The sequence below is a fragment of the Hypomesus transpacificus genome, unplaced genomic scaffold (assembly GCF_021917145.1).
Source record: "Hypomesus transpacificus isolate Combined female unplaced genomic scaffold, fHypTra1 scaffold_186, whole genome shotgun sequence".
In the NCBI taxonomy this organism is placed as follows: domain Eukaryota; kingdom Metazoa; phylum Chordata; class Actinopteri; order Osmeriformes; family Osmeridae; genus Hypomesus; species Hypomesus transpacificus.
Genome location: NW_025813735.1, coordinates 118,740 through 144,472, shown reverse-complemented (window position 1 = coordinate 144,472; position 25,733 = coordinate 118,740). Strand labels below are relative to the sequence as shown.

Here is a 25,733-nt window from a genome sequence, read left to right as displayed (position 1 = left end):
CAAATGGCTTATGTCCCGCCTCTTCATTTAAAATGAAATGTGCATTTCTTTTCCTTTGAAAAGAGGCGGGACATAAGCAGTTTTATCAAAGTCCCGCCTCTTTTCATTTAAAATGAAATGCGCATTCATTTTAAATGAAAAGAGGCGGGACATAAGCAGTTTGATCAAAGTCCCGCCTCTTTACATTTAAAATGAAATGCACATTTCATTTTAAATGTAAAGAGGCGGGACATAAGCCATTTGATAGAACTGTCCTCATGGAACTGCAGGGTTTTAGGCTTTATAAAACACAGTTTTTTCCTGAACATGTTAAAATGGCCCTAAAACGTAACCTGTAATGGTTTATGCCTGGTGTGGAGCTGTAGAACGGTGCTGGCAGCCTGGCACAACCAAGACGCACACACTTCTCTGACCCTCTACCTGGTCATGCGCTTGCTTCAATAAACGTGACTGTGAACAGGCCACATGTTAACAATATCATCACTTTAGAGATGTCTATTTATTTAAGTATTTATTTATTTAAGTATTTATTTATTTAAGTATTTATTTATTTATGTATTTAATTTTGGCACATTTAGTCCTCCATAAGGTACAGCGTCAGTTGACAACGTGACTTTAGCGTCTGTAGCTCTACCTGGCCTCTAGCTCTATCTAGCTCAACTTTACAGCAGTTAGTTTAGTTTGTTGGTAATGGTAACTCTATAAGCTTGCTATTTTAAAGATAATATTAGAGGTAGGCCTATTCATACTAGTAAATAATAACCATGATTTTAAAATCCAGTTATGCAAATGTAATCTCACATCTAAATGCTAGCTAAGGCTTCAATAGCATAGAATGCCTTTCGTTACCTTAAGTTCGTATTGAAACAATTGACCTATCGCAAAAGCGATTAAATTGATTGTCAGAAAAGCTGTCCAGGACTACAGTGGATGAAAGGCTCTTCAAGGCTACAGTGGATGAGAACAGCTATTTTAGGACTACAGTGGTTGAGAACGGCTATGTCAGGACTATCGAGTGGCAGATCAAATCAAACTGTATTTGTATAGCCCTTCGGACAAGCAATCCCACAGAGGGCTTCACATACGCCCCTAGAACTGCCTCTTAACCAACCTAAACCCTCAAAGAAACAATTAAACAAATTAAAAAACTCCTGGGACAACTGAGGTAAAAAGGGAATATGGTCGTCAGTCATTCTTGACTTGTGGAGGTGCACATTGAGTCTTTCTCCTGTCAGCTTTGTTGTCTACTACTTATAAACCCAGAGATGGAACTGGCCGTCACACCGTTATGGTAAAGACAAGACAACAACATTTTTATTCAATATTGTTGAAAGAAGCAGCATGTACTCAATGTCATAAAACAAACATAATAAGCATTGTGCACTTAATTTACAAAAACGATATATACATTAAAGGCATTTGGATTGTTTTAACATAATATGTTTCTTTGAATTTAGTTCTGGCTTGAAAACTATGATGAAGCATTTAGGCACAAATATACATATCAACAAAGCAAAACTGGAGGCCAGGATGGCAAAGATCTCCACAGCTACCGTGAACTTCCCAGGAGAGCTGACATAAGCTGGGATAAAGGTGATCCAGACAGCACAGAATATCAACATGCTGAAGGTGATTGTCACGGCCACAGCCGTGCCCCCCTATTGTTTTTGGTTTTGCCCTGCCCTAGTGTTTCCCTGTCATTGTCGTCACCTGTCTCGTTCAGTTGTCGTTAGTTTCCTTGTGTTCACCTGTGTCTTGTTTGTTTCTGTGTATTTAGGTTCCTGCTTTGTGTCCAGTCTTTGTCTTAGCATTACCCTTTGTCCCTGCGTGTACCCTGTCTGTTTCCCGTTTTGAGCATTAAACCCTTTTGTTTTTGGACCATGCCTGCTGACTCTCCTGCGTTTGGGTCCTACCCCTCCACACGTCGTGACAGAATGCTAAGACCAAGATGGGACCCAGCAGAGAGTTCACCCAACCCTTTCCTAGGGACCCGCCTGGCCTTTGGTGGACCCCGAAGCCTGCAGCTCAAGGCCCACCCCAAGTCCTGGTTCCAGCCGGAACCCCGACTCCAGCCTCGGTCCTGCCCTGGGCCCCTGCCTCGATCCTGCCCTGTGCCCCTGCCTCATCCTGAGGTTGTGCCGCCCTGCGCCCGGACGAAGAAGGTTGCGCCGCCCAGCACCCAGACCACCAAGGCTGTTCCTGCCAGGGAGAGTCGGCCGCCTGCCGCCAGAACCCAGCCCCGTTCCTGCCCTGTACCCCTGCCCCGTTCCTTCCCTGTGCCCCAGCCTCGTTCCTTCCCTGTGCCCCAGCCTCGTTCCTGCCCTGTGCCCCAGCCTCGTTCCTGTCCTGTAGCCCAGCCTCGTTCCTGTCCTGTAGCCCAGCCTCGTTCCTGCCCAGTACCCCAGCCTCGTTCCTGCCCAGTACCCCAGCCTCGTTCCTGCCCTGTACCCCAGCCTCGTTCCTGCCCGGTGCCCCAGCCTCGTTCCTACCCGGTGCCCCAGCCTCGTTCCTGCCCGGTGCCCCAGCCTTGTTCCTGCCCTGTGCCCCAGCCTCATTCCTGCCCTGTGCCCCAGCCTCGTTCCTGCCCTGTGCCCCAGCCTCGTTCCTGCCCTGAGCCCCTGCCTCGCCCCGAGGTTGTGCTGCCCAGTGCCAGGCCATCCGAGGACTCCTGGCCGCCTCCTCCTCCGCCCGAGGACTCCTGGCCGCCTCCTCCTCCGCCCGAGGACTCCTGTCCGCCTCCTCCGCCCGAGGACTCCTGGCCGCCTCCTCCGGCGTCCGGGCCGCCCCCCGGACCTGCCTCTACCCTCTGCCCTGCCTCCGGGCCGCCCCCCGGACCTGCCCTGACCCCCTGCCCTGCCTTGTGGGTCGTCGGGTGACGTCCCTTGAGAGGGGGGTACTGTCACGGCCACAGCCGTGCCCCCCTATTGTTTTTGGTTTTGCCCTGCCCTAGTGTTTCCCTGTCATTGTCGTCACCTGTCTCGTTCAGTTGTCGTTAGTTTCATTGTGTTCACCTGTGTCTTGTTTGTTTCTGTGTATTTAGGTTCCTGCTTTGTGTCCAGTCTTTGTCTTAGCATTACCCTTTGTCCCTGCGTGTACCCTGTCTGTTTCCCGTTTTGAGCATTAAACCCTTTTGTTTTTGGACCATGCCTGCTGACTCTCCTGCGTTTGGGTCCTACCCCTCCACACGTCGTGACAGTGATGAACTTGGCTTCATTGAAGTTATCAGGCAGCTTTCGGGCCAGGAAAGCCAGGACAAAGCACAAGAGAGCCAGGAGTCCTATATACCCCAGCACAGCCCAGAAGCCCACAGCAGAACCTAAGGCACATTCTAGAATGACCCTGTCATTAAAATGTTCCATGTTCTTAAAGGGGAAAGGAGGGGAGAGTGTTAACCACAGCACACAGATCAGGACCTGGATGAGAGTGAAAGCCAGGACACTGAGTCTCTACTGTAAAGGCCCAAACCATTTCATGACATCACATCCTGGAAGTGTAGCCCTGAAGGCCATCAGCACCACTATAGTCTTCCCCAGAACACGAGATGCAGAGGACAAAGGTGATCCCAAACGCCGTGTGGCGCAGCATACAGGACCACTCAGAGGGCCGGCCGATGAAGGTGAGAGAACACAGGAAACACAGAGTCAGGGAGAAGAGGAGCAAGAAGCTGAGCTCTGAGTTGTTGGCCCTGACTATTGGGGTGTGTTTGTGAACCACAAAAATTATTGACATAAGCACTGACAAAAACACACCAAAGCATGAAAACAATGTTAACAGAGTCCCCATTATTTCTTCAAAGGAGAGGAATTCAATGGGTTTTAAAACGCACATGTCTTGGTTTTCATTCGGCCAGGACTCTGGAGGGCACAGGAAACAGTCTGAAGAATCTGTTCAACAAATGGTAAAACAAATGTATAAATACATCATCAGTTTAGGAACATTCCCAGAGATTTGTGACGGTAAATGAACGGCATCTTCAATAGAAACAGCCAGGTACCTGTCTGGTTGCTGATCGCTCCCTCTGGGCAGATAAGGCAGTCAAAGCAGCACACTGGCTTCCTTTTGTTGGTGGCCTTCCGAGTCCCAGGAGGACAAGGCTCTGTGCACACCGATCTGGGAACCTTCCAGACACAACATTTCAATAAGGGTTAGTGTCAGCTAATCCTAAGTATACAGCAAAAATAGAAAAGCATGGTTCCATTGTTTTTATTTTTCATTAAATTATATCTTGTGACCATGCTGTTTTTCTACCTGTAATAGAACTGTTTAGTTGCCTATTCAATGTACACAACTGCCACAACTGTTGTTTGCAGTCATTACAATCACATTGTTGTACCTCAGCATGGTTTCCACCCCACACTATTTTAAAATTGTCTTTTATAAGAAATTTCTGTCCATCTGGTTTGGATCCGTCGTATCTGCCGATGTTGACAATGTTAGCAGAGCCATCTTCTCCTATCTGCCAGTTAACCAAGTCATACTGGGCCACCGAGTCTCCGTTTGCATCAAAGGACACCTTATTCCCATTCTGCGTTGTGAAGTTCACCAACCTTAGCTGCTCCAGCACCTGCATGAAGACAAACAATTCATTGGAGCTGAATGTCACCTAAAGATATGAAAGGAAATGAACAAAAGTAGGGTTAGTTTCTCCTCTATATTTTCACCTGTTGAGGCATGACCTCAGTCTTGTTGATACAGCTCCTCCCGGTGGTGGGATTTAACCCGTTTTCACACTGCAGTAGGTTATGGAGGGCGTGTGCTACTGCGTAAACAGCCATGTAAACATTGTTGACAGTCCTGGTCTCCGTTGTGTCTGTGTAATCGTTGACGACTGTCCTCAGGTCCTCTGAGCCGGTACACAGCTTGGAGGTGTTAGAGGGGGAGAAGCTGCAGTGAAACACGTCCTCCCAGAAAACCCTGATGTGAGAACTCTGAGGTGCGTCTGATGGCTTCAGACTCAGCAGGAACTCGTTCAGCCCAGGGATGTCAGACTCAGGGATGGCAAAGCCCATCGCCCCTTGTAAGACACTCCCGCTCTCCAATGCCAAGCTTGCTGTTGTGATCCACGATTCACTGCCAATCAACTGTTTCCCAGTAACATTCCTTCCTACCTTCTTTAGAAAATCCTGTGTGTATGAAAGGGACATAAACACCAGCACCACCCTGGAGGTAGAATGTGTGATTGTCTCTACTATTTTGTTGAAATTAACAGTATCTATTTTCTGGAACAATTCTGTGTACTCAACACAGATTCCCTCTTTCTTTGCTTCCTTTATGAATTCAACAGTTCCTTCAACAGAGTATGTCTCAGTAGAATAAACAATTCCCACCCAGCTCCAGCCAAAATGCTTCATGAGTTGCACAAGGGCTATGACTTGGAACTGATCACTGGGCACTGTTCTGAAGAAAGAAGGATATTGTTTCTTGTCACTTAGACAAGCGCAAGTGGCAAGGTGACTGATCTGTTAACAGGGAAAATAAACATATTAAACATGCACAGGCCTTGTAGATCCTGTAGCCCAGAGTCACTCCTGGAAGAAGCTGGGGGCTGCTGTTGATCTGCTCCACGGTGAATATCAACGTTCGGGCAAACTTCAGCTCCCTGTTATTCCTCCTGGAGATGGAAGTCAGAGCAATTTCATAATTTAATATGAACAATCAAATAAACTGAAAAATAACTCCCCTCCTAGTGATCGAGCATCATTAATTACATGCAGATACATTCATAGATCACTATCCATTGACACATAGGTAAAAGACAAAAACATACTCTTTGCAGTACTCAATTGGTGGCTTCTTGTAGCCATAGTCAACTTTTTTCCGTCTTGTCTCAAATGTGAATATTCCTCCAACTAGAAGGTCTCCATCTTTAGCTAGCTCTACATAACCTGTCTGTCCTATCAGTCTGCATGCTGAACTGTCTGACTGAGTCTTTGCCAGTAGACCAAGAATGATGAGTCCCAACAGTCTCATCTCAGAGTCTCTCTCCTCCTCAAACTGCAGTCTCTGTCAGAGGACACACCCTTTATAGATTGGAAACACACAGTGTTGTGTCAAGAGTCAACAGACATGAGACACGTGTCAAGCTTCCTCAAATGTATCTTTTATGACATGGAAACTGTTTACTAACATAACCATTTTTATTGCAACTCGCACTATAACCTTCTCAAGCCTTTTCTTAAATAACTACAAATAATTCATTCAAAATTGACTAATAATTTTTCCAACATTAACACACACTTAGACAATTATTAGTAAAAGCGTCTGTAGACATTAGCACCATATCAAGATTAGTGTGCTTAGGGGCAAGATGCTCAGCACAGTATTTGGTCACAAGATCAGACCGAACCATGAAAAGGATTGTTCATTCCCTGTTTACTCATGATTGGTAAACACAAAACGTATCAGATTTTTTTAATATCCCTGTAATACCAAAATGTAGACAAACTGAACTTGTTTTTTACCATTTAGATGTTGTAAGACACCTCTGCAGAAATGTAAAGGTTTACTTAAAGTTTTTAGGGATATTGCAAAGTTGGCCTTAATTGTGTGTGGCTATGGCTCGATAATCTCATGATCCTGGCTCTGTTGAAGTTGAAATGTGACAGGTTATGTCTCACTACCCGAGGACGTGCAGTGTCACATGAAATTGTTTGGACTAGTGTACAGTGCCTGTGATGCAGTTAATGCTTAAGATGTCGGTGAGAGACACACACACACAAATGCCTGGAATTACAGACAGGGCACAGTGCCTGTGATGCCGTCAGTGAGTAAGATGTCGGTGAGACAGATTTCTGGAATTACAGATTTCTCTGGATCAAATCTAGTGCCTCTGTGCTTGCTGATGTCCTGTCTACAGGGCACAGAATATAAATGAGGCCCCCTTTCCAGAGAAAACCAAAACTAGTGATTCTCGTTCACAAACGACATCCGGTTATTCTATTGTCCTCGTACGAATTAATGAATTGAACCCATTTTAAACAAATAAATACAAATGAAAGAAAAACAATATTTGGTGGCCAATGCTGATATTGTGGCAGCCCTCAACAAATACATCAATGTATGGGAAATACTGGCCACAGTGTTTAGCATGACCTCATAAACTGTTTAGTAAATAATATTTCATATGACTTGTAAGGCTAACAAGCTAATAATCATAGCATAGATCTTATTTATTTATATATATAGACACAGCATACAAAGTGTTGGTCCCATGCTTAATAAGCTATTAACTAGGCCTGTATAATAAATAATAAAAATAAAATAAAACAGATAAGGATTTCTCTCATGAAATCCATAGATTTATTCCCAGTGCACTTATTCAAATTGATCAGATTTCTTTAGGCTATATAAATGGTAACTTTATGATTTTTTTTGTCATTGTTAAATGTTGCCTTTCTGGTTTTGTCCAGTCATCCATGTTAGGCAAAACTCCAGTGTGATACAGTATAATATTCATGTCGCTTTGGATGAAAGCATTTGCTAAATGAATAAAACACAAATGTATGTGAAGTAATTTAGAACACACAATAATTACATTTTATTATTGCACACATACTGGAAGTACAATATACACTTGCTACATTAAGAAAAAAAGGTTTGCTGATAATAAACTGTTAATTGAAGTAACATTCAGTTGTGGCCGAGATGTATTTATTTGTGTATGTTTGTCGCCTGTTTTCAACCACAGCTCACTGAGATTAAACTCTTTTTTTACAATGCTGGTTTATTTATTTCAATGACAAGAGTACACTTTGTTGGTGCTCTGGAAGCTTGAAGCCAAGCCATCACATGGATCTGGACGAGAACACTGAGAAAAACAAACTTTGCCTGCAAAGAGGCTGGTCTGTTCACTAGACAGAACAGCATAAGAAAGCACACTAGAGCCAGGAGAGCTATGGAGCCAAACACAACTGGGCCTAACACATACTCTCCTAAAGTCAGATTTGTCTTTATATTACTGCTCAAGTCAGGAGGGGAGATTGTTAACCACAGCACACAGATCAGGACCTGTATGAGGGTGAAAGCCAGGACACTCAGTCTCTGCTGTGGAGGCCCAAACCATTTCATGACATCACTTCCTGGAAGTGTAGCCCTGAAGGCCATCAGCACCACTATAGTCTTCCCCAGAACACAAGAGATGCAGATGACAAAGGTGATCCCAAACGCTGTGTGGCGCAACATACAGGACCACTCAGAGGGCCGGCCGATGAAGGTGAGAGAACACAGGAAACACAGAGTCAGGGAGAAGAGGCTGATCCTGGTGTTGGTCCTCAGGAGAGGAGAGTCTCTGTGCAGGGTGTTTGCTGCCTTGGTCACACAGACCCCCACCAAGCACAGCGCTGCCAGAAGCAAGCCCTCCACCCAGCTGTAGGAGACCGCCTGGGGAATCCTTCCCTCCACCCAGCTGTAGGAGACTGCCTGGGGAATCCTGCTCTCAACACTGCTGTGGGAGATGTGTGGGATGTAGGTATGGCCATCTGGAGGAAGGGTTTATTTGTATATTAGTATTAGCAGGTTTAGAATCGTAATCGATGTGTAATATACATTTATTGCGTTTATGTGCATGTGTAAGATTTAATTTGAGTGATTGTCTTATGTTAATCAAATGAGTTTCTTATTCATATTTACTCTTGCTTGGAGGAGTGGAAAAAATGACCTTTATTTCGTAGATTTTGTCCATCCGTGTCTAGGAGACCATGACAGCAGTGTGAACCTGTCTCCAGAGGATGTGCCTGGATGTAAACTGTCAAGGGCACCTATCAGAGGAAAAATGGAAATGCAATGTATCTCTAGACATGTTATATACATAACTTGTCTACTCACTCAACGACATATAAAGAGAAGTTGATGATACGATGCAAATAATTGGTTTGATTTGAAGTGTTGGATCCCCTTTAAAGTCCTGTCAATCTTCTGAACAGAGTTCAGTAATTTACGACTAGGTTCTTATTAAACTTTTACATAAATCAAAAAAAAATATGTATTATGGAGAGTGGTATTTCTATACTTGTCTACAAAAAGTAAACCTACAAAGATGTACCTGGCATGGCTGAAATCCATCTTGTTTCCGGGGTGAAAGCAGAGCCCAGTTGCCTCTCTCCTTTCTCCCAGCAGGGGTATCCAACAGCAGTACTGATCCAGAGGCCCGCCCACAAGGGCAGGGCCCTGTCGGAGCCCAGGGCAGAGGGAGGCAGAGCAGGGCTGGGGACCTGCAGGCCCAGGCCCCCCTCCAGCACCTCCAGACCAGGCCTGGGGAACCAGAGCAGCGGACACAGACCTTACCCTCCACCATGATGGAGGGGGGCTCTGGTGAGGCACCACGCTTCGTCCCCAGTCCAACAGTCTGTCTCTGAGTCTGGGTGTGAGGGGAGAGCAGTTTGGGGTGGATGTGTGGGAGACCCAGGCTGTCTGTGGGCTCCAGGACCAGGCCGCAGTCTCTGGGATCTGCTCTGAGGAGCGTGGTTGCCAGGGAAACCCACTGACTAATCAGACATGCACAGTGGGGTACCTGGCTTCCCTGTGCAGGTAAAATAACGGGAGAAAACAAAAAACAAAAGAAGATTTAGGATTTCAATAAATACTGTTAAAATAAAAAAACTATTTAACAACAAAAAAGTAACAGTATAATGTTGCCTTGAGAGAGGCTACTGAGATAATTCCCTAAAGAGTTAACCATGCAAACAAGCGCAAACAGAGGTGCTCATTTCTTCTCCATCACCTGCAGTGTGAGTTCTACCCCGCAGGGTCCAGACGAGGACTGTTCCAGCACTGCCTCCACGCTGCCTCCACAGCTGCCTCGGCCACAGCCCTGCTCAGCCCCGTTAACTGCCTCCAAGCCAGCCCTCATCAGGTGGTTGGACCCACAGCCCTTGTAGATCCTGTAGCCCAGAGTCACTCCTGGAAGAAGCTGGGGTCTGCTGTTGATCTGCTCCACAGTGAGAACCACCAGGAGGACTGCTGCTGATTCTGATCTGCAGAGCAGACGGAGAGAGACTGAGAACAAGTAGATGTCAAATATGACTTCTACTCGTCATTTCTTACAGTTATGCACTGTTTGTAAGTCGCTTTGGAGAAAAGTGTCTGTTACATCAATAAACAGCTACATGTACATTGTTTGACCTATATAATTCTTTGTGATTTTGAAAATACACATTTGCAAAAATAACATACAATCTGCTTGGTTTCAAACTTTCAATGTGGGTGTTGATAACATCAAGAGTAATGTAGACATTTTTGACAATAAATATAAGTTATCATCAACAGTGTACATCCCTGTAAAAGACTAATAATCAAATATATAGTCAATGAAAGACAACTGTGACATTTCATCAGTTTAGCTATATCCAAAATATAAGATATCTCTTATCATGATGCATCAAATAATTCCTGAATTTCAAAGTGAATGCAGCAGAAGTACGGTAGGATACAAGTTCTTCGCCTGACAGAGAGAGGATGATGGGAGTAATTTTCTTAATTGTTTCCCCTGATGACCCAAGTCAAACACAGCAGGGTACGGTGGGTCTTGATTATGAGGTTATGCACAGCTACTGTAGCCAAAACCATCATCATTATGAAAACATGTCAACAATGATTAATGTTAGTGTTGTCGGTGTCATTATCGAAAAGTAATTTAGTACCACACAGTCTCTGGAGTTTCTCTGAAAGCGTTTTAATTGCCTGTTTTAGCTGTCCCATCATAAGGCATTTAGACTCCTAACAATATAATTTAAAGATCCCCATCGAGATAATTAAAACAATTACAAAGTCAGTGGTTATGAAACAAACCCCTGGCAGATTCCATCCACTTGCGTGACTCCAGGAGCCCTCCAGGTAAACCAAGCTGAAGCAGGTTAACACAGAGAGAACACACGTTCATAGCCAAGCAAAGAAACAAAATAAACCACCATTTGATATAGAACTCACCTCTGAGATCCTTCCAGCCTCTCTGAAGGATGGAGGCTGGGGGTGTGAGACCGGCTGGGAGGGTCGCTTGTGTGTCCTCCACCCTCAGGACAGGCAGCTGTCTCTGGGCTGAGCTGCGGTGGGAGCCAGCCTCCACAGCTCTGAGACACTGCCCCGGTGAGCAGCGCCAGCAGGACCAGGGTGAAGGGTCTCATCATAGAGTGTCACCCCTGAAAGACTGCCTCCAGCCTGGATGGTGGCAGGGTTTTATAGGACCCCTGGTCGTGCCTCCCAGCTGGGGGCTGTCCAAGGTGGGCTGGACAGGGCTATCCTCCAAGGGCCTCAGAGACGTGGGGAGAATAACAACGTCTGTTGAAATAACGACGTCACGGAGCGTCACGGTTGTTGAGGTTGTCGATCGGCTTGTTGCTTTCTTTGTGTGTGTGTGTGTGTGTGCATGTGTGTGCTGGTGTGTGTGTGCGCTGGTGTGTGTGCTTATTCGTGCAGGTCAGTGTGTGTATGTGCGGTTATACCTTTTCCATGCTTAGAAAAGGCCACAAGCAAAGTTAAGTTTCATTTTGCTTTACAATCAACACATGTTGCTTGATATTGATCATTAATTTATATTTGGAAATCAAGATAATTTTAAGATATACTGTAAGTAATGAACTATATGCAAGTTGCTTTTGAATTAATAACATAAAAAAAAAACATGTAATGACTACCTGCATTACTACTAAGTATATAGACATTGTCAAGGTATCATGGATTATTTGTGCCAATCCACATATTTAAAATCAAACTGTATATTTTAGGATATACAAAGACCTGTTGACTTCCTGCTTTGGTAAAGCATCTGTTACCCAGCAGACCTTTCTGATAACTATATTATAATGAGGAAGTGGATTGTGAGGATTATCCGGTGGATGATGGACACTGTGCACAATGCAGTCACATAAGAGAAGGAACAGATTGTTTATTAAGTTAACAATGCAGCAAATTTTTATTACACAATAAAATGACTTCAGTGGCGTTGTAATTATTAGTTGGACATGGTTCCTGTTTCCTAAGTTTCCGTATACATCATCTGTAGCCAACATATTTTGTTGCCTTACCCATTATGTGTTTTTTATTATTCTGCTCGGGCCTCAGTAATATAATGAAACATTTTGGGGCAAATTTGCAGAAAAGTAAACCAAAACTGGAGGCCAGGATGGCAAAGATCTCCACAGCTACCGTGAACTTCCCAGGAGAGCTGGGATAAAGGTGATCCAGACAGCACAGAATATCAACATGCTAAAGGTGATGAACTTGGCTTCATTGAAGTTATCAGGCAGCTTTCGGGCCAGGAAAGCCAGCACAAAGCACAAGAGAGCCAGGAGTCCTATATACCCCAGCACAGCCCAGAAGCCCACAGCAGAACCTAAGGCACATTCTAGAATGATCCTGTCATTATAGTGTTCCATGTTCTTAAAGGGGAAAGGAGGGGAGATTGTTAACCACAGCACACAGATCAGGACCTGGATGAGAGTGAAAGCCAGGACACTGAGTCTCTGCTGTAAAGGCCCAAACCGTTTCATGACATCACTTCCTGGAAGTGTAGCCCTGAAGGCCATCAGCACCACTATAGTCTTCCCCAGAACACAAGAGATGCAGAGGACAAAGGTGATCCCAAACGCCGTGTGGCGCAGCATACAGGACCACTCAGAGGGCCGGCCGATGAAGGTGAGAGAACACAGGAAACACAGAGTCAAGGAGAAGAGGAGCAGGAAGCTCTGAGTTGTTGGCCCTGACGATGGGAGTGTCTTTGAACTGGAAGAATATTGCTGCTGTGGTCAGTGTTAAAAAAGCCCCAATCAAACTAAAAAGTGAGAGAACAATTCCCATGATTTCTGTGTAGGTCAAGAATTCAATTTCTTTTAAACCACATCGGTCACTTCTGACCTTGGACCAGTATTCAATAGGACATTTCAGGCATTCAGTTAAGTCTGTTTGGATAGAAACATTAAAATAGCGTTAGAAAAGACTGTTGATACTAGTATTGTATGCTGTGTATGACCTGTCTGCTTGTTTGTGGTTAAAGTCTCTGCTGTTTGGTGTTGCTACAGTTCAGAGAGTAGTGGACCAGAGAGTGTGTATCACCTGTGTGGTTGCTGATCTCTCCCTCTGCACATGGGAGACAGTCGTAGCAGCAGAGAGGCTTTCCTTTCTGCACGGCCTTACGAGTTCCTGGGGGACATCTCTCACTGCACACAGACACAGGGACCTGACACACAAAGACAAAGGAGAAACATAGTATCTCATTTAACAGTCTCATTTAACAGACAGTGCAGTCCGAGAAGCTAGTTTAGCAATAATGTGATCTGTTGTAGAAACTCTCTTACCTGCCACGGCTGGATGTGTGTGAGTTCAGCACAGCTCCTGTTAGAGAACGGGCCCTGGCCGTGCTCACAGGAGAGCAGGTTGTGTCTCTCTGAAATTCATATTAAAGACAAAACCCATAAACTTTCATCATGAGTCAGTTGGGGGGAAAAGAACACACCTGAGACCTGGCATGCAACAACATGGCAAATATCGATTCCCCAAAAAACACATGTTTAGGACAAACCACCTACTTCAGACATGTCGGGGGTTTGGGTAAGCCCACATACCCCGTCCGAAAGGTGAAGATGCCTCCGATGATGAGGTCCCCATCTTGGGCCAACTCCGGAGGCTGAGGCCTCCCCAGCAGCCTGCACGCGGGGTCTCCCAGCCCAAACAGCAGGGCCAACAGGACCAGCATCACCAGTGTCATGGCTCCACTCTGGCTTCTGGCTGTTTATCAATCCACGTTTTTTTCCGTTATTGTGTTCTTGCGAACTCGTTTGACGTCATCTTTTATTGCCCAAGTACGGTTCCAATCCAAAGAACACAAGTCACCAAGAACACCAAAAATACCCGGAAATGTTCCTGATCCGCCCCTTTTATCGAGGATGCATCGGATGGTGACTTGACCAGCGAGAACGCTTCTGATTTCCCAGAAGTCATTGCAAGATGTCAAGCGAGGCGGACAAACCTCACAACAGTAATTTTTTACTTTTAATATTTCAGCTAAACGTGTAAATCAGCATCTGAATTAAAATGTGACGAGAAATAGGCAGTTCAGTCGCTGAAAAATGTTCTTATTTTATTGATGAAACGGCTAATTTGTAAATTTGCTCCGACTTGTCGATAACCTAGCTCAGTGCAGTGCAGACACTAGTTAACAGGTACTGTAAGTTAGCAAGGGCTACAGAAAACGTAAAATTACAGGTAGACGGACCATTTTTTAGCTTTGTTATCTAGTTTTTGTAGTTAGCCAGTGTTATCATAATGCTGCAAGTCCATGAAAACCCTAACCATCTCAATTCATTTTCCGTCCTTGCGTCCTTGCAAGACCATTCTCGCAGGGAGGCTTGCCAGAACATTCTTCAAAAGAATGTACTTGCATTCTCAGCGTTCTTAGGATTGATAAACAGCCTCTGACTCTCTGTCCTCACTTCTGTCCCCTTTTTATGACCGCAGCAGCCAAACAGATTTTGGTTGGCCAAGTCCTCGTCTTGTTCTTCCCCCTGCAGCCTGAGGAGGCCACAACATGCTCCTCGACCACAGGAGAGACGCTGAGAGGACGGTGGCTGGCAGAGAACATTAAAAAAATATAAAAATAATTGTTCTTATTGCATGTTTGCTAGTCCTTTATATTCACTGTATTTGTATTTCTTATGTTGTAAACGCTTTGAGATACAACTTTTAAAAGCGCTATAAAAAATAATGTTTTGTTCTTTTTATTATTATTTCTTAGTTGTTTAGTTTTTGTCCACAGCGACGGGCATATGATAACGCAGGATATCATAAAGGTCTAGGGTACAGGGTTTAACAGCTTCTACAGTGGTAAGTGCCAAGGAACAGTCTGTTGTAAGACACAGGACAACAAGTGATCATATCTCAACCACAACATCGTAATAAGATACATTTACCAATTCCCTGTAAACCCTGTTTATCCCCATTACTTTGTATAGGCGCCTTATGAAAGCACACTGACAACCCCCATGTGTGTTTCCATACAGCAAGAACCAGCCTTATTCACTGCATGAGCTACACCTTCACTCAGGTGGATGAAGGTCCTAATGAGATGTTTGGAGTTTTGTTGGGCTGCTTCAAGGGCCATATGTCTGCAGTCTGGTGAAGACACGACACCATGACCACTTGGTCATGTTCGGTACTGGGTGGAAATTGAATAAGTATCCTCTTGATCTTAAGGCAAGTGCTCTAACCACTGAGCTGTGCTCTCCACCTTGATCAAAAGCACCATATCGGGTGGGAGGGAATTAACCCTGCAACCTCTTGATCTGCAGTCTGAAGCTGTAGTGCTGAGCTGTATGTATCTTTGTGACAGTAAAATGTCATGAGAAGGCCAACCTCGACTGCAGACTGGGAACAGGGCATCAGGGGAATAGGTGTGTGGGAACCAAGTTCTGTTAACACTTTAATCTCGCCCGTTGCAGATCAAATATAAAATATTTAAAAAAATGGTATGAGTGTTTCTGCTTAGTTGGGTCAGGTACAGTCAGGATATGAACGGGAGACGAGGACATCCAGGAAAACCCCACACCGGAGTTGAACCTGGGCCCCTGCAGTAGGGCCCCTGCAGTAGGGCCCCTGCAGTACGGCCTCAGCCCACATGTTACATACACTTGACCGGTGCACCCCAGCGAAATTGACTATTTTTGAACGTAATATAAAAACGGGTAATTCCATACTGGTTATAACAGATGATTCTATTGGATCCTATCTGTACACTGTTGCAACACCATCTCTTGATTTTCATCATCTTTGCCCTGAGGCAGGTAGTGCCAGCTGGGTGCCTGAGATGTTGATGTTGTTGAGAGGCAGGATGTTGTGTTGCTTCATGTGTGTCAGCTCCGTCCCTGGATACACCACCGCCACACACGACCTGTCTGAACTGGCAGCTAGCTTATTTACCTGCCTGTCTGTCTGTGTGTGTCTGTGTGTGTGTGTCTGTAGGTGTATGTTATGGTTAGATGATGAAAGTCACATCCAATCCACTTCTCACAAATCACTTTTTTTATTGTCAACAATCATTACATCATTGTCTGGATGAGTGGCCTTTTTAACTTTAAACATGTTTTATGGTTTTATCAAATTCATAAAACCAAAGATTACTTTTCTACGGCCATGAAGGCATACAATTGAAAATGATTTGTATTCATAGGAATATTATATAATCATATAGGCATATAATCAGCTCTGCTAAAGGACTTATTCAAATATATACAACTACATTTATCTCATGTAATGTGATATCAATGGTTCAGTTGAATTTGGTTTCACTTACATTACATTTGATTCATTTAGCTGATCCTTTTATTCAAAGCAACATGCAAATAGTGTATGTTGTGTTAGCTGTACCTTAGTCACAATTTCAAACTTATTATTTGCAAGAGTCAAATTGACTATGGCTAATATTGGATGTCTTTGGAGGTCTTCCCCATGATATGCTTCTTAGTATTTTTATTGGGCCTCAGTAATATGATGAAACATTTAGGGCCGAATATACAGAAAAGTAAAGCAAAACTGGAGGCCAGGATGGCAAAGATCTCCACAGCTACAGTGAACTTCCCAGGAGAGCTGACATAAGCTGGGATAAAGGTGATCCAGACAGCACAGAATATCAACATGCTGAAGGTGATGAACTTGGCTTCATTGAAGTTATCAGGCAGCTTTCGGGCCAGGAAAGCCAGGACAAAGCACAAGAGAGCCAGGAGTCCTATATACCCCAGCACAGCCCAGAAGCCCACAGCAGAACCTAAGGCACATTCTAGAATGATCCTGTCATTATAGTGTTCCATGTTCTTAAAGGGGAAAGGAGGGGAGATTGTTAACCACAGCACACAGATCAGGACCTGGATGAGAGTGAAAGCCAGGACACTGAGTCTCTGCTGTAAAGGCCCAAACCATTTCATGACATCACTTCCTGGAAGTGTAGCCCTGAAGGCCATCAGTACCACTATAGTCTTCCCCAGAACACAAGAAATGCAGAGGACAAAGGTGATCCCAAACGCCGTGTGGCGCAGCATACAGGACCACTCAGAGGGCCGGCCGATGAAGGTGAGAGAACACAGGAAACACAGAGTCAGAGAGAAGAGGAGCAGGAAGCTGAGCTCTGAGTTGTTGGCCCTGACGATGGGCGTGGCTCTGCTACAGTAGAAGATGAGGATGGTTCCCAGAGTCAGAGAGATCCCCAGCAATGAACAAAAGACTAGGATTGCTCCCATGGTTTCATCATAAGCCAAGAATTCTATTTGTTTGGGTACACAGCCGTCTCTCTGTCTGTTGGACCAGTATTCATGTGCACAATTCACACAGTCTAGGGAGTCTGCAACACATTTAAACACAATAAATAAGTATGAACTGACAAACTCTTTCATTTGTGTCATATAGCATAAAGCCTGGGATATAAAAAAGACGGATTATTTTGATTTATCTTACAACCTTTTACAGCAAATATGGTGTGGTTAAAGTCTCTGCTGTTCAGAGAGTGTGTATCACCTGTGTGGTTGCTGATCTCTCCCTCTGCACATGGGAGACAGTCGTAGCAGCAGAGAGGCTTTCCTTTCTGCACGGCCTTACGAGTTCCAGGGGGACATCTCTCACTGCACACAGACACAGGGACCTGACACACAAAGACAAAGGAGAAACATAGTATCTCATTGAACAGACGGGTACTTTACAGGATATTAATGACATTTGCTTTTGCCATATAGAAAGAAAACTAATAAAGAGTTTGAAATGTTTTCCTATCGGTAAATATGAAGATATAAGTATTACTGAAACTCATTATATTAGTATTCATACTACAGTTTTACTTTTATACATTTTTGTTGTTGTAGATTAGAGTAGATAACACATAACTTTATTCATCCCTGAAAGGAAAGTCAGGTTTACCTTGGTCTCCCCTCCTCCCCAGACAACAGTGGTATTATGTCTCATGAACTGGTGACTCGCGGGCAGGGAAGCATCATAGATACCGATAGTCACAGCTTTCATGGTGCCACTGTGGGCTGGCTGCAAACTGACAAGCTCATATCTGGCTGGAGAGTCTCCATTGCTGTCAAAAAAAACACTTTCCCCCTTGGTGGTGAAATTCACCGTCTGCAAGTAATGTAGAACCTATTGGCGGAATGGCAGAATTATTTTAAGACATAGAAAAAAAAGAAAGTGGGATTTTGTCAGTGTGGGTTTTGAGCCCATGGTGTGTTGGTGTGACTGCTCACCTGCCACGGCTGGATGTGTGTGAGTTCAGCACAGCTCCTGTTAGTGAACGGACCCTGGCCGTGCTCACAGGAGAGCAGGTTGTGCAGGGCGTGAGCCACTGCATACACAGCCTTGTATACGTTATTAGAAAACCTCACATCAGACACGTCCGTGAACTCGTTGTTCACATGTCTGAGACTCTCAGAGCCATTGCACGGCATTCTATGACTTTCCACGTTCTCATTCAGAGAGCAGTCAAAAACCGTTTCCCAGAAGTCTCGGAGAAACATGCTGTTGGGGAACTGGGAGGGATGGACCTTCTTCAGATGCTCCCCAAGGCCGGGGATGTGAGCCGTGCTGACAGCAAAACCCACAGATCCCACCAGGATACCCAGTTCCTGCCTGTCAATTAGGGACGTGTCCGTGATCCAGGCATCACTGCCTATCCACTGCAGCCCTGAGATATTCTGTCTGTACAGCTCCTGCACCAGCACCTTGATCTCCCTTTGTGTCACAAAGGCTACAATAACCTTGGAAGTGGACTTCTTAATGATCTCAACTACCCTGAGTAACTTATTAATCGGCCCTGAACTTTCAAAAGCCTCAGAGTACTCTAAGCAAACTCCCTCCTCCTCTGCAGCTTGAATGAAGGTGGCCATGCCATTGAGACCGTAATCATTGTCACTGCACACGGCCCCCACCCAGGTCCAGCCGAAGTGCTTCACTAGCTTGGCCAGGGCTCTGCTCTGGTAGTAGTCACTGGGGATGGTCCTGAAGAAGGAGGGGTACTCTCTCCTGTTGCTCAGACACTCACAGGTGGCAAAGTGGCTGATCTGTGTTCAAGAAGGTGGGCATTTCAATAAAACACAAAAAAGGAAGATAAAGTTAGCAAGTATCAATCAAGATCTAGTTTGAGATTACAAACTACAGTGCATCTACATCAAGCTGCAGATATCAGACCCCAGTATTCACATAACACAAACTGAGCAGGACTGCGATGCGTCTCGGCTGTTTTGTAATATTTCTGTGATTCGTACCACTGGTATCTGAAATCTCCCCACCAGCCGGGCGAATCCTATAGTGGGCGTGGAGCCAGAGTGGCCCAGGATGGCGGGGACCGTGTCGCTGCAGCTACTGTCACCGACGAGGGTCTCCTGGCCGCTCAGCAGTGCCATGGCCGCTCTCAGGATGTCCATGGTACCACAGTTGTTGTAGATCTTGTATCCAAGCCTGACACCTGGCAGGAAGTCTGCGTCGCTGTTGATCTCCTCGATCGCAAAGATCATGGTTTGAGCAAACTGGAACTCTCTGAAATTGAAGCTTAGAAATGACTGAACAGTCAGGTTATTGCAAAGACGGGATCAGTAACTAAGTAGTACAAAAGTTATAGGTAGTGATCGAACATATTGCACATGAATGAAAATATTGATTAGAAAAATTTAACCTCCGAAAAACATACAAATGTGTTCTAAATACTGGCTCATACTCTAAGCATTCACGTGTGTCTGGAATCGTCTCGTAGCCGTCAACGACCCCGTTTTGCCTTGTGCGGAAAGAGAAGATGCCTCCGATGACGAGGTCCCCATCGTGGGCCAGCTCTGGGGGCTGAGCCCTCCCCAGCAGCCTGCACGTGGGGTCTCCCTGCCCAAACAGCAGGGCCAACAGGACCAGCCTCTGCATGGCTTCGCTCTGCTGACTGGTGTCTCCAGCTCCTCTCTGCTCTCACTGCTGGTCTCTCTTCTCTGCAGGCTGGTCCTCCAGCCACACAGCCCCAGCCCTTATGTAGACCCTGAGCCCAGGAAGACAGCCCTGACACTGCTGGAGAAGCTGGGGCACCAGGTCTCTGGAGAACACCAAACACCTGACAGCAACATCAAGCATGTGACGCCTTCAGTCAGGGAGGATGAAAGACTTGTGGATGTACAGAAATACAGACATATAGAGATACAGACATAGAGTTATGAAATTACAGAAACATAGAGCTATAGAAATACAGAAATATCGATAGACAGAGATGTAGAAATTAGTGCTGTCAAACGATTAAAATATTTAATTGCGATTAATCGCATTAATGTCATAGTTAACTCGCGATTAATCAATTAATCACACATTTTTATCTATTCTAAATGTCCCTTGATTTCTTTTTGTCCCATTCTTTTTTCACATTTTAAAGCTCTTATCAACATGGAAAAGTGGTTCGGATTGCTACGTGCAAACATTTTTTTTATTGAAAACAACATTGCAATTGCCTGGCTTTGACGAGGGGGCGGAGAATTCGCATGAATCGCATCAGCTGTGTGCTTGGCCATCAAGTGGTATTTCAGACTGGACGTGCTGCGATGATAACTCAGTTTACAACGACAAAACACACAGATCACTTTGGTCTTGTCAATGGAACCATTTGGCAACTTTTTTAAAGTAAACTTTCCATTCAGAATCTTATTGGCATCCATTTCGGCGTCTCACGCTCGCCATCCACTCAAAACGTAACGTTAGCCTACTACCAGAGAATGTCTAATATCCGTAAACAGGCTTTGCTACCACTCTTTAGCCGGCTCGCAAGCCAAACAAGTGTGTGTGGCGTGCCTGTTGTTTTATTTCCGGTCTAGCTAGATCCGGTGTGGTGTTGTAGTCTTTCTAACGTCGGTAATTGTTGCAACAGCATGTGAAAAAAACTACAAAGTTTGCTAGGCCAAAAAAAGCGTTAATCGCGCGATAAAAAAATTGACGCCGTTAATTTGGGTTTGCGTTAACGCCGTTAATAACGCGTTAAACTGACAGCACTAGTATAAATGCAAAAATATAGGCATATGAAAAGACAGACATGCTGAAATATCTAGACATTTTTAAACATGAAAAAAAATGTTTTAAGTTCATCTAATATTTTTTTATGGAAATGTCATGGTGCTTTGGTGTAACAATGTGTTGTTGATGGTTTATTCTCTCCTTGCATTCATTCGAAATAAATAATTAGATAAAACTCTCATTATATGAGGTCTCATACACTTAATATTCATTTTGAGATTATCAATAAAAACATCTCTTGCGGTCGGTTTTTAAAATGTTTAATTATTCATTTAACATCTTAATACAGTTGAAATTTAAATCTTAACAATCAATTTTAAATATGCCTTACTGTACATTCTCAGTCCATCTGTCAGTCATAAGGATTTCAAAGCCTTTTTCCCCATCATCATGCTCTTTCTGGTATTTTTTTCAGGTTTGAGTAATATGATGTAACATTTTGGAATAAATATGCAGAAAAGTAAACCAAAACTGGAGGCCAGGATGGCAAAGATCTCCACAGCTACCGTGAACTTCCCAGGAGAGCTGACATAAGCTGGGATAAAGGTGATCCAGACAGCACAGAATATCAACATGCTGAAGGTGATGAACTTTGCTTCATTGAAGTTATCAGGCAGCTTTCGGGCCAGGAAAGCCAGGACAAAGCACAAGAGAGCCAGGAGTCCTATATACCCCAGCACAGCCCAGAAGCCCACAGCAGAACCTAAGGCACATTCTAGAATGATCCTGTCATTATAGTGTTCCATGTTCTTAAAGGGGAAGGGAGGGGAGATTGTTAACCACAGCACACAGATCAGGACCTGGATGAGAGTGAAAGCCAGGACACTGAGTCTCTGCTGTGGAGGCCCAAACCATTTCATGACATCACTTCCTGGAAGTGTAGCCCTGAAGGCCATCAGCACCACTATAGTCTTCCCCAGAATACAAGAGATGCAGAGGACAAAGGTGATCCCAAACGCCGTGTGGCGCAGCATACAGGACCACTCAGAGGGCCGGCCGATGAAGGTGAGAGAACACAGGAAACACAAAGCCAATGAGAAGAGGAGCAGGAAGCTGAGCTCTGAGTTGTTGGCCCTGACGATGGGAGTGTTCTTATACCTGAAGAAAATGAACGCCACACCACCAGTCATGCATGTCCCAAGCAGCGAGACAGAGGTCAGAAGCGCGCCCATGACCTCTTCATAGGACAGGAACTCTGTGTCCTTCTTCTCACAGCTCTCTCTCCTCGCATTCGACCAGAACTCAGAATGACATTTCTCACAGGTTATAGAATCTAAAAAATAAATGAAATCGATTAGATAGAAACTTAGATATTGTGAAGGTGAATGCTGTTGCCTGGATGCCTACAACGTAGACCGATATTTTGATTTCATAATTAAAGTTTGTTTGATTCGTATCCTGTAGGCGGGTGACTGTTTGTGTGCTGGGATATAAAAAAAATGGTTTTAGTTAAGAGCCACACATCACCTGTGTGGTTGCTGATCTCTCCCTCTGCACATGGGAGACAGTCGTAGCAGCAGAGAGGCTTTCCTTTCTGCACGGCCTTACGAGTTCCTGGGGGACACCTCTCACTGCACACAGACACAGGGACCTGCAGGACACAGAGGACGAATCAACCTTACTAATGAAAGCATTTGCTTAATGAACACATTATCATATATAAAAGAGAATTCCTTCATGAGATCTGCTTCTCGGCTGCCAGGCCTCACCTGTCTGGAGTTGTGGGCCCAGACCAGAGGGATGTTCCTCACAGTCAGCTGTCTGTGGGCAGGTACGGAGGCGTCGTACAGACCCACCACCACAAAGCCCACGCTGCCGTCTGCTCTCGGCTGCCAGTTGATGATGTCGTACTTGGCAGCTGGATCTCCGTTCTCATTGAAATACACCTCCTCTCCCTCTTTGGTCTGGAAGCGGACCTTTTTAATCTCCTCTAAGATCTAAAAAAAAAAAAAAGGAAAAAAAATTACATAAAAAAGTGAAATGTTTGGCCTCTCAAAGTTCCTTTGTAACAAAATTAACTATGTTAAACAATAAAATAACTCACAGTGTGTGGGTCTGGCTGCATGCGACTGGCACATGTCTGCTCACAGCTCAGCAGACGGTGGAGCGCGTGGGCCACAGCGTGCACAGCCTTGTAGATGTTGTTAAAGATGGCCATGAGCGACATGTCCGTGAAGGTGTTCTGCATGCCGGTCAGGTCCTCCTGCCCTGTACACTCCCTCCACACCCCCTGCGCTCCGCTCGCTGCACGCTGGAACCTGCAGTCAAACAGAGCCTCCCAGAACTCTGTGAACAGCAGGCTACCGGAGGTGTTCAGGGGCTTCACGTCCAGGATGAACTCCCTCATGCCTGTGACCTCAGCCTTGGGGATGGCGAGGCCTATGGCTCCGTCCAGGACGTGGTGGCCCTCCATGGTGGCGGTGTAGGAGTCGGTGATCCAGCCCTCGGTGCCCACCCACTGGTACCCAGTCAGGTTGTGGCGGTCCAGCTCGCGAACCAGCACCTTAAACGAGCACAGAGCAGTTTCTGACTGTCTCACATCCTCCACTCAGAGTACCAGCTTCTCCCCTCTGGTAAAAGATTCAGGGTTCCAAAATGCAGAAGGAATAAATACCAAAACAAATATGTCCTTGCAGCAATTACGGCTATTATTTTTATGAAGTAATACTCTGGTTCACGTGCTTGTGTTATAAGCGGTTATCACTTTGTATGTTGTGTGAAGGATGTTTCTACATACACATGTATGACGCGTAGTATGTGTGACTGCATTGATTTGTGTCAATGTTTTTTTTACTTTTACGAACTGCAGCACAGAAGTCCGAGGCAGGTTTTCATTCGGACACAATAAAGTTGATGTGTTTACCTCCAAGTCCATGTAGGACATGAAGGAGACGATGACCCTGGAGGAGGAGGCCTGGATGCTGTCCACCACCCTCTGCAGCTTCTCCTTGGGGTCGTTCCTGAAGAAGGAGACGGAGTACTCCAGGCAGATTCCCAGCCGCTCCGCCTGCTCCGTGAACGCCGCCATGCCGTTGTTGCCGTAGTCGTCATTGGTCCGGATGGCCCCCACCCAGGACCAGCCGAAGTGCTTCACCAGCTGGGCCAGGGCCCGACTCTGGTAGAGGTCACTGGGGATGGTCCTGAGGAAGGAGGGGTAGCGGGCTTTGTCACTGAGACAGGCGCAGGTGGCGAAGTGACTGATCTGGGGAGAGATTTAAACACATACCCTTGATTTAACAGGGAAGGTTTACAGATCTGAAAACCTATTTTCCTGGAAATTCACCCTTGAAATACACAGTATTTATAATATGTGACTCACTGACACATCCTCTATGAATCTGAAATGGAATTAGTGCATTAGTGCTGGAATTAAGACTAATTGGACTGGAAATATCCTTGCCGAAAAGCTTTAAAAGATGTCACCATGGAAAGCATTGACAGCTTTAAATGATGAGCAAAGAGCATGCTTAGAGTGTTCCAGCATAGAGGCTCTCTGTGTGGTTGAACTACCCACCACAGGGATACGGAAGGGCCCCAGGACGGTAGCTATGGCCATGCAGGGAGAGGAGGAGGATTCCCCCAGGATGGCCTGGACCTGGGCTGGTCTACTGCAGTTAGAGGCTGGGGATGAGGCCGGGAATGAGTCCTCGTTCCCATTAGCCAAGGCGAGAGCCACCCTCACCCCCCTGGCTATGGAACCGCAGGAATCGTAGATCTTGTATCCCAGAGTAATGCCAGGCAGGAGGGATGAGCTGTTGTTAATCTCTTCAATGGCAAAGATCATCGCTTGGGCCTCCTGGAACGCCCTGAAATTTAGACTGCCAGAGCCACACCTGAAACACCAGGCTTCTCTTCTGTACTAAAATACTACTGGAACTCACATCTGATAATAACAAAAGTCTTTCCGATGCAACATACTTTTATAAGGATTTGAACCTGGACTGCTTTATCTGCAGTCAAACACTCTAACCACTAATCTTTACCCATTCCCATATGAACTAACCCTCATTCTCAATGTCATTTTTATTTGAATATCTATGAATAAGTACAATACAACAGCAATGCCCTCAGTGAAATACAATGCTGTGTATAACGATCCTTGACTGCAGTTAAACTCCTTATTGTGTGTTTACCAGCACACGAATAGAAGACAACTGATCCTGACACTTAATATTCTTCTTCACGTTTCATATGCACTATTGACACGTCTCTTTGGATAAAAGCAACATATAAAAGAATGAATACAAAAGTAAACTGTAAAAAAAAATACATAACCTTCCGGTTCTCTCCCAGGTGGAGAGAGTTGGTACCTTTCACACAGCAGAGCCGAGGGGACGTCAGTGTAGTCGCGGTCCACGTTTCTCCAGCTGCTGTGGAAGGACAAGATCCCTCCCAGCATGATGTCCCCCTTTCTGGCCAGCTGGGGCAGGTCTGAGGCCCCTCTCCTCCGGCAGACGGTCTCTGAGGCCCTGGAGGCTCCCAGGAGCAGCAGCTGCAGGAGGGCCCAGCCTTGCTCTGGCCACCTCTGTGAGGGCTGCATGTCTGGAGGAGAGATGGCTGCTACTCCGCTGGTGTCAGAAGCGCCCAGACCAGGCAGGGCCAGGCTGGTGCTGTTTTATACTGTGCTGTTCCATGTATGGTGGGTGGAGAACAGACAGGGTGGCAGAGGGTTCTGCCTGGGGGAGGGGAGCACCCCTGTGACCCAGTGGACGAGGGGGGGAAGGAGGGAGGAA

The 25,733-nt window shown here is 45.4% G+C and overlaps 2 protein-coding genes and 1 pseudogene across 2 annotated transcripts; all 3 read right to left on the bottom strand.

Annotated features, from left to right (window-relative positions):
- Positions 1–1,409: 1,409 nt before the first annotated feature.
- Positions 1,410–9,292, bottom strand: LOC124489209 (annotated as a pseudogene).
- A 7,108-nt stretch (positions 9,293–16,400) lies between these two features.
- LOC124489208 (extracellular calcium-sensing receptor-like) lies at positions 16,401–19,508 on the bottom strand. The gene is made up of 5 exons (XM_047051897.1): positions 19,233–19,508; positions 18,216–19,028; positions 17,887–18,111; positions 17,491–17,614; positions 16,401–17,317 (listed from the first exon to the last, which is right to left on the bottom strand). The coding sequence occupies exons 1-5, from the start codon at positions 19,479–19,481 to the stop codon at positions 16,401–16,403; spliced, it is 2,328 nt and encodes a 775-aa protein (XP_046907853.1). The 5' UTR covers positions 19,482–19,508.
- Positions 19,509–21,356: 1,848 nt separating this feature from the next.
- On the bottom strand, positions 21,357–25,414 carry LOC124489207 (extracellular calcium-sensing receptor-like). The gene is made up of 7 exons (XM_047051896.1): positions 25,311–25,414; positions 24,515–24,818; positions 23,864–24,202; positions 23,045–23,503; positions 22,710–22,937; positions 22,468–22,591; positions 21,357–22,273 (listed from the first exon to the last, which is right to left on the bottom strand). The coding sequence occupies exons 1-7, from the start codon at positions 25,397–25,399 to the stop codon at positions 21,357–21,359; spliced, it is 2,460 nt and encodes an 819-aa protein (XP_046907852.1). The 5' UTR covers positions 25,400–25,414.
- Positions 25,415–25,733: the final 319 nt, after the last annotated feature.

What these genes read in the sequence shown, in the direction of transcription:
- LOC124489208 (XM_047051897.1), bottom strand. Translation starts at nt 19,481, where the DNA reads ATGATCTTTGCGATCGAGGAGATCAACAGCGACGCAGACTTCCTGCCA. An exon ending in GGAGATTTCAGATACCAGTG is followed by an intron (nt 19,029 to 19,232) that starts GTACGAATCACA and finishes TCTTGAACACAG; the next exon opens with ATCAGCCACTTTGCCACCTG. An exon ending in CACACATCCAGCCGTGGCAG is followed by an intron (nt 18,112 to 18,215) that starts GTGAGCAGTCAC and finishes TTCCGCCAATAG; the next exon opens with GTTCTACATTACTTGCAGAC.
- LOC124489207 (XM_047051896.1), bottom strand. Translation starts at nt 25,399, where the DNA reads ATGCTGGGAGGGATCTTGTCCTTCCACAGCAGCTGGAGAAACGTGGAC. An exon ending in GGCCCTTCCGTATCCCTGTG is followed by an intron (nt 24,203 to 24,514) that starts GTGGGTAGTTCA and finishes ATCTCTCCCCAG; the next exon opens with ATCAGTCACTTCGCCACCTG. An exon ending in AGAGATCAGCAACCACACAG is followed by an intron (nt 22,274 to 22,467) that starts GTGATGTGTGGC and finishes TTTATTTTTTAG; the next exon opens with ATTCTATAACCTGTGAGAAA.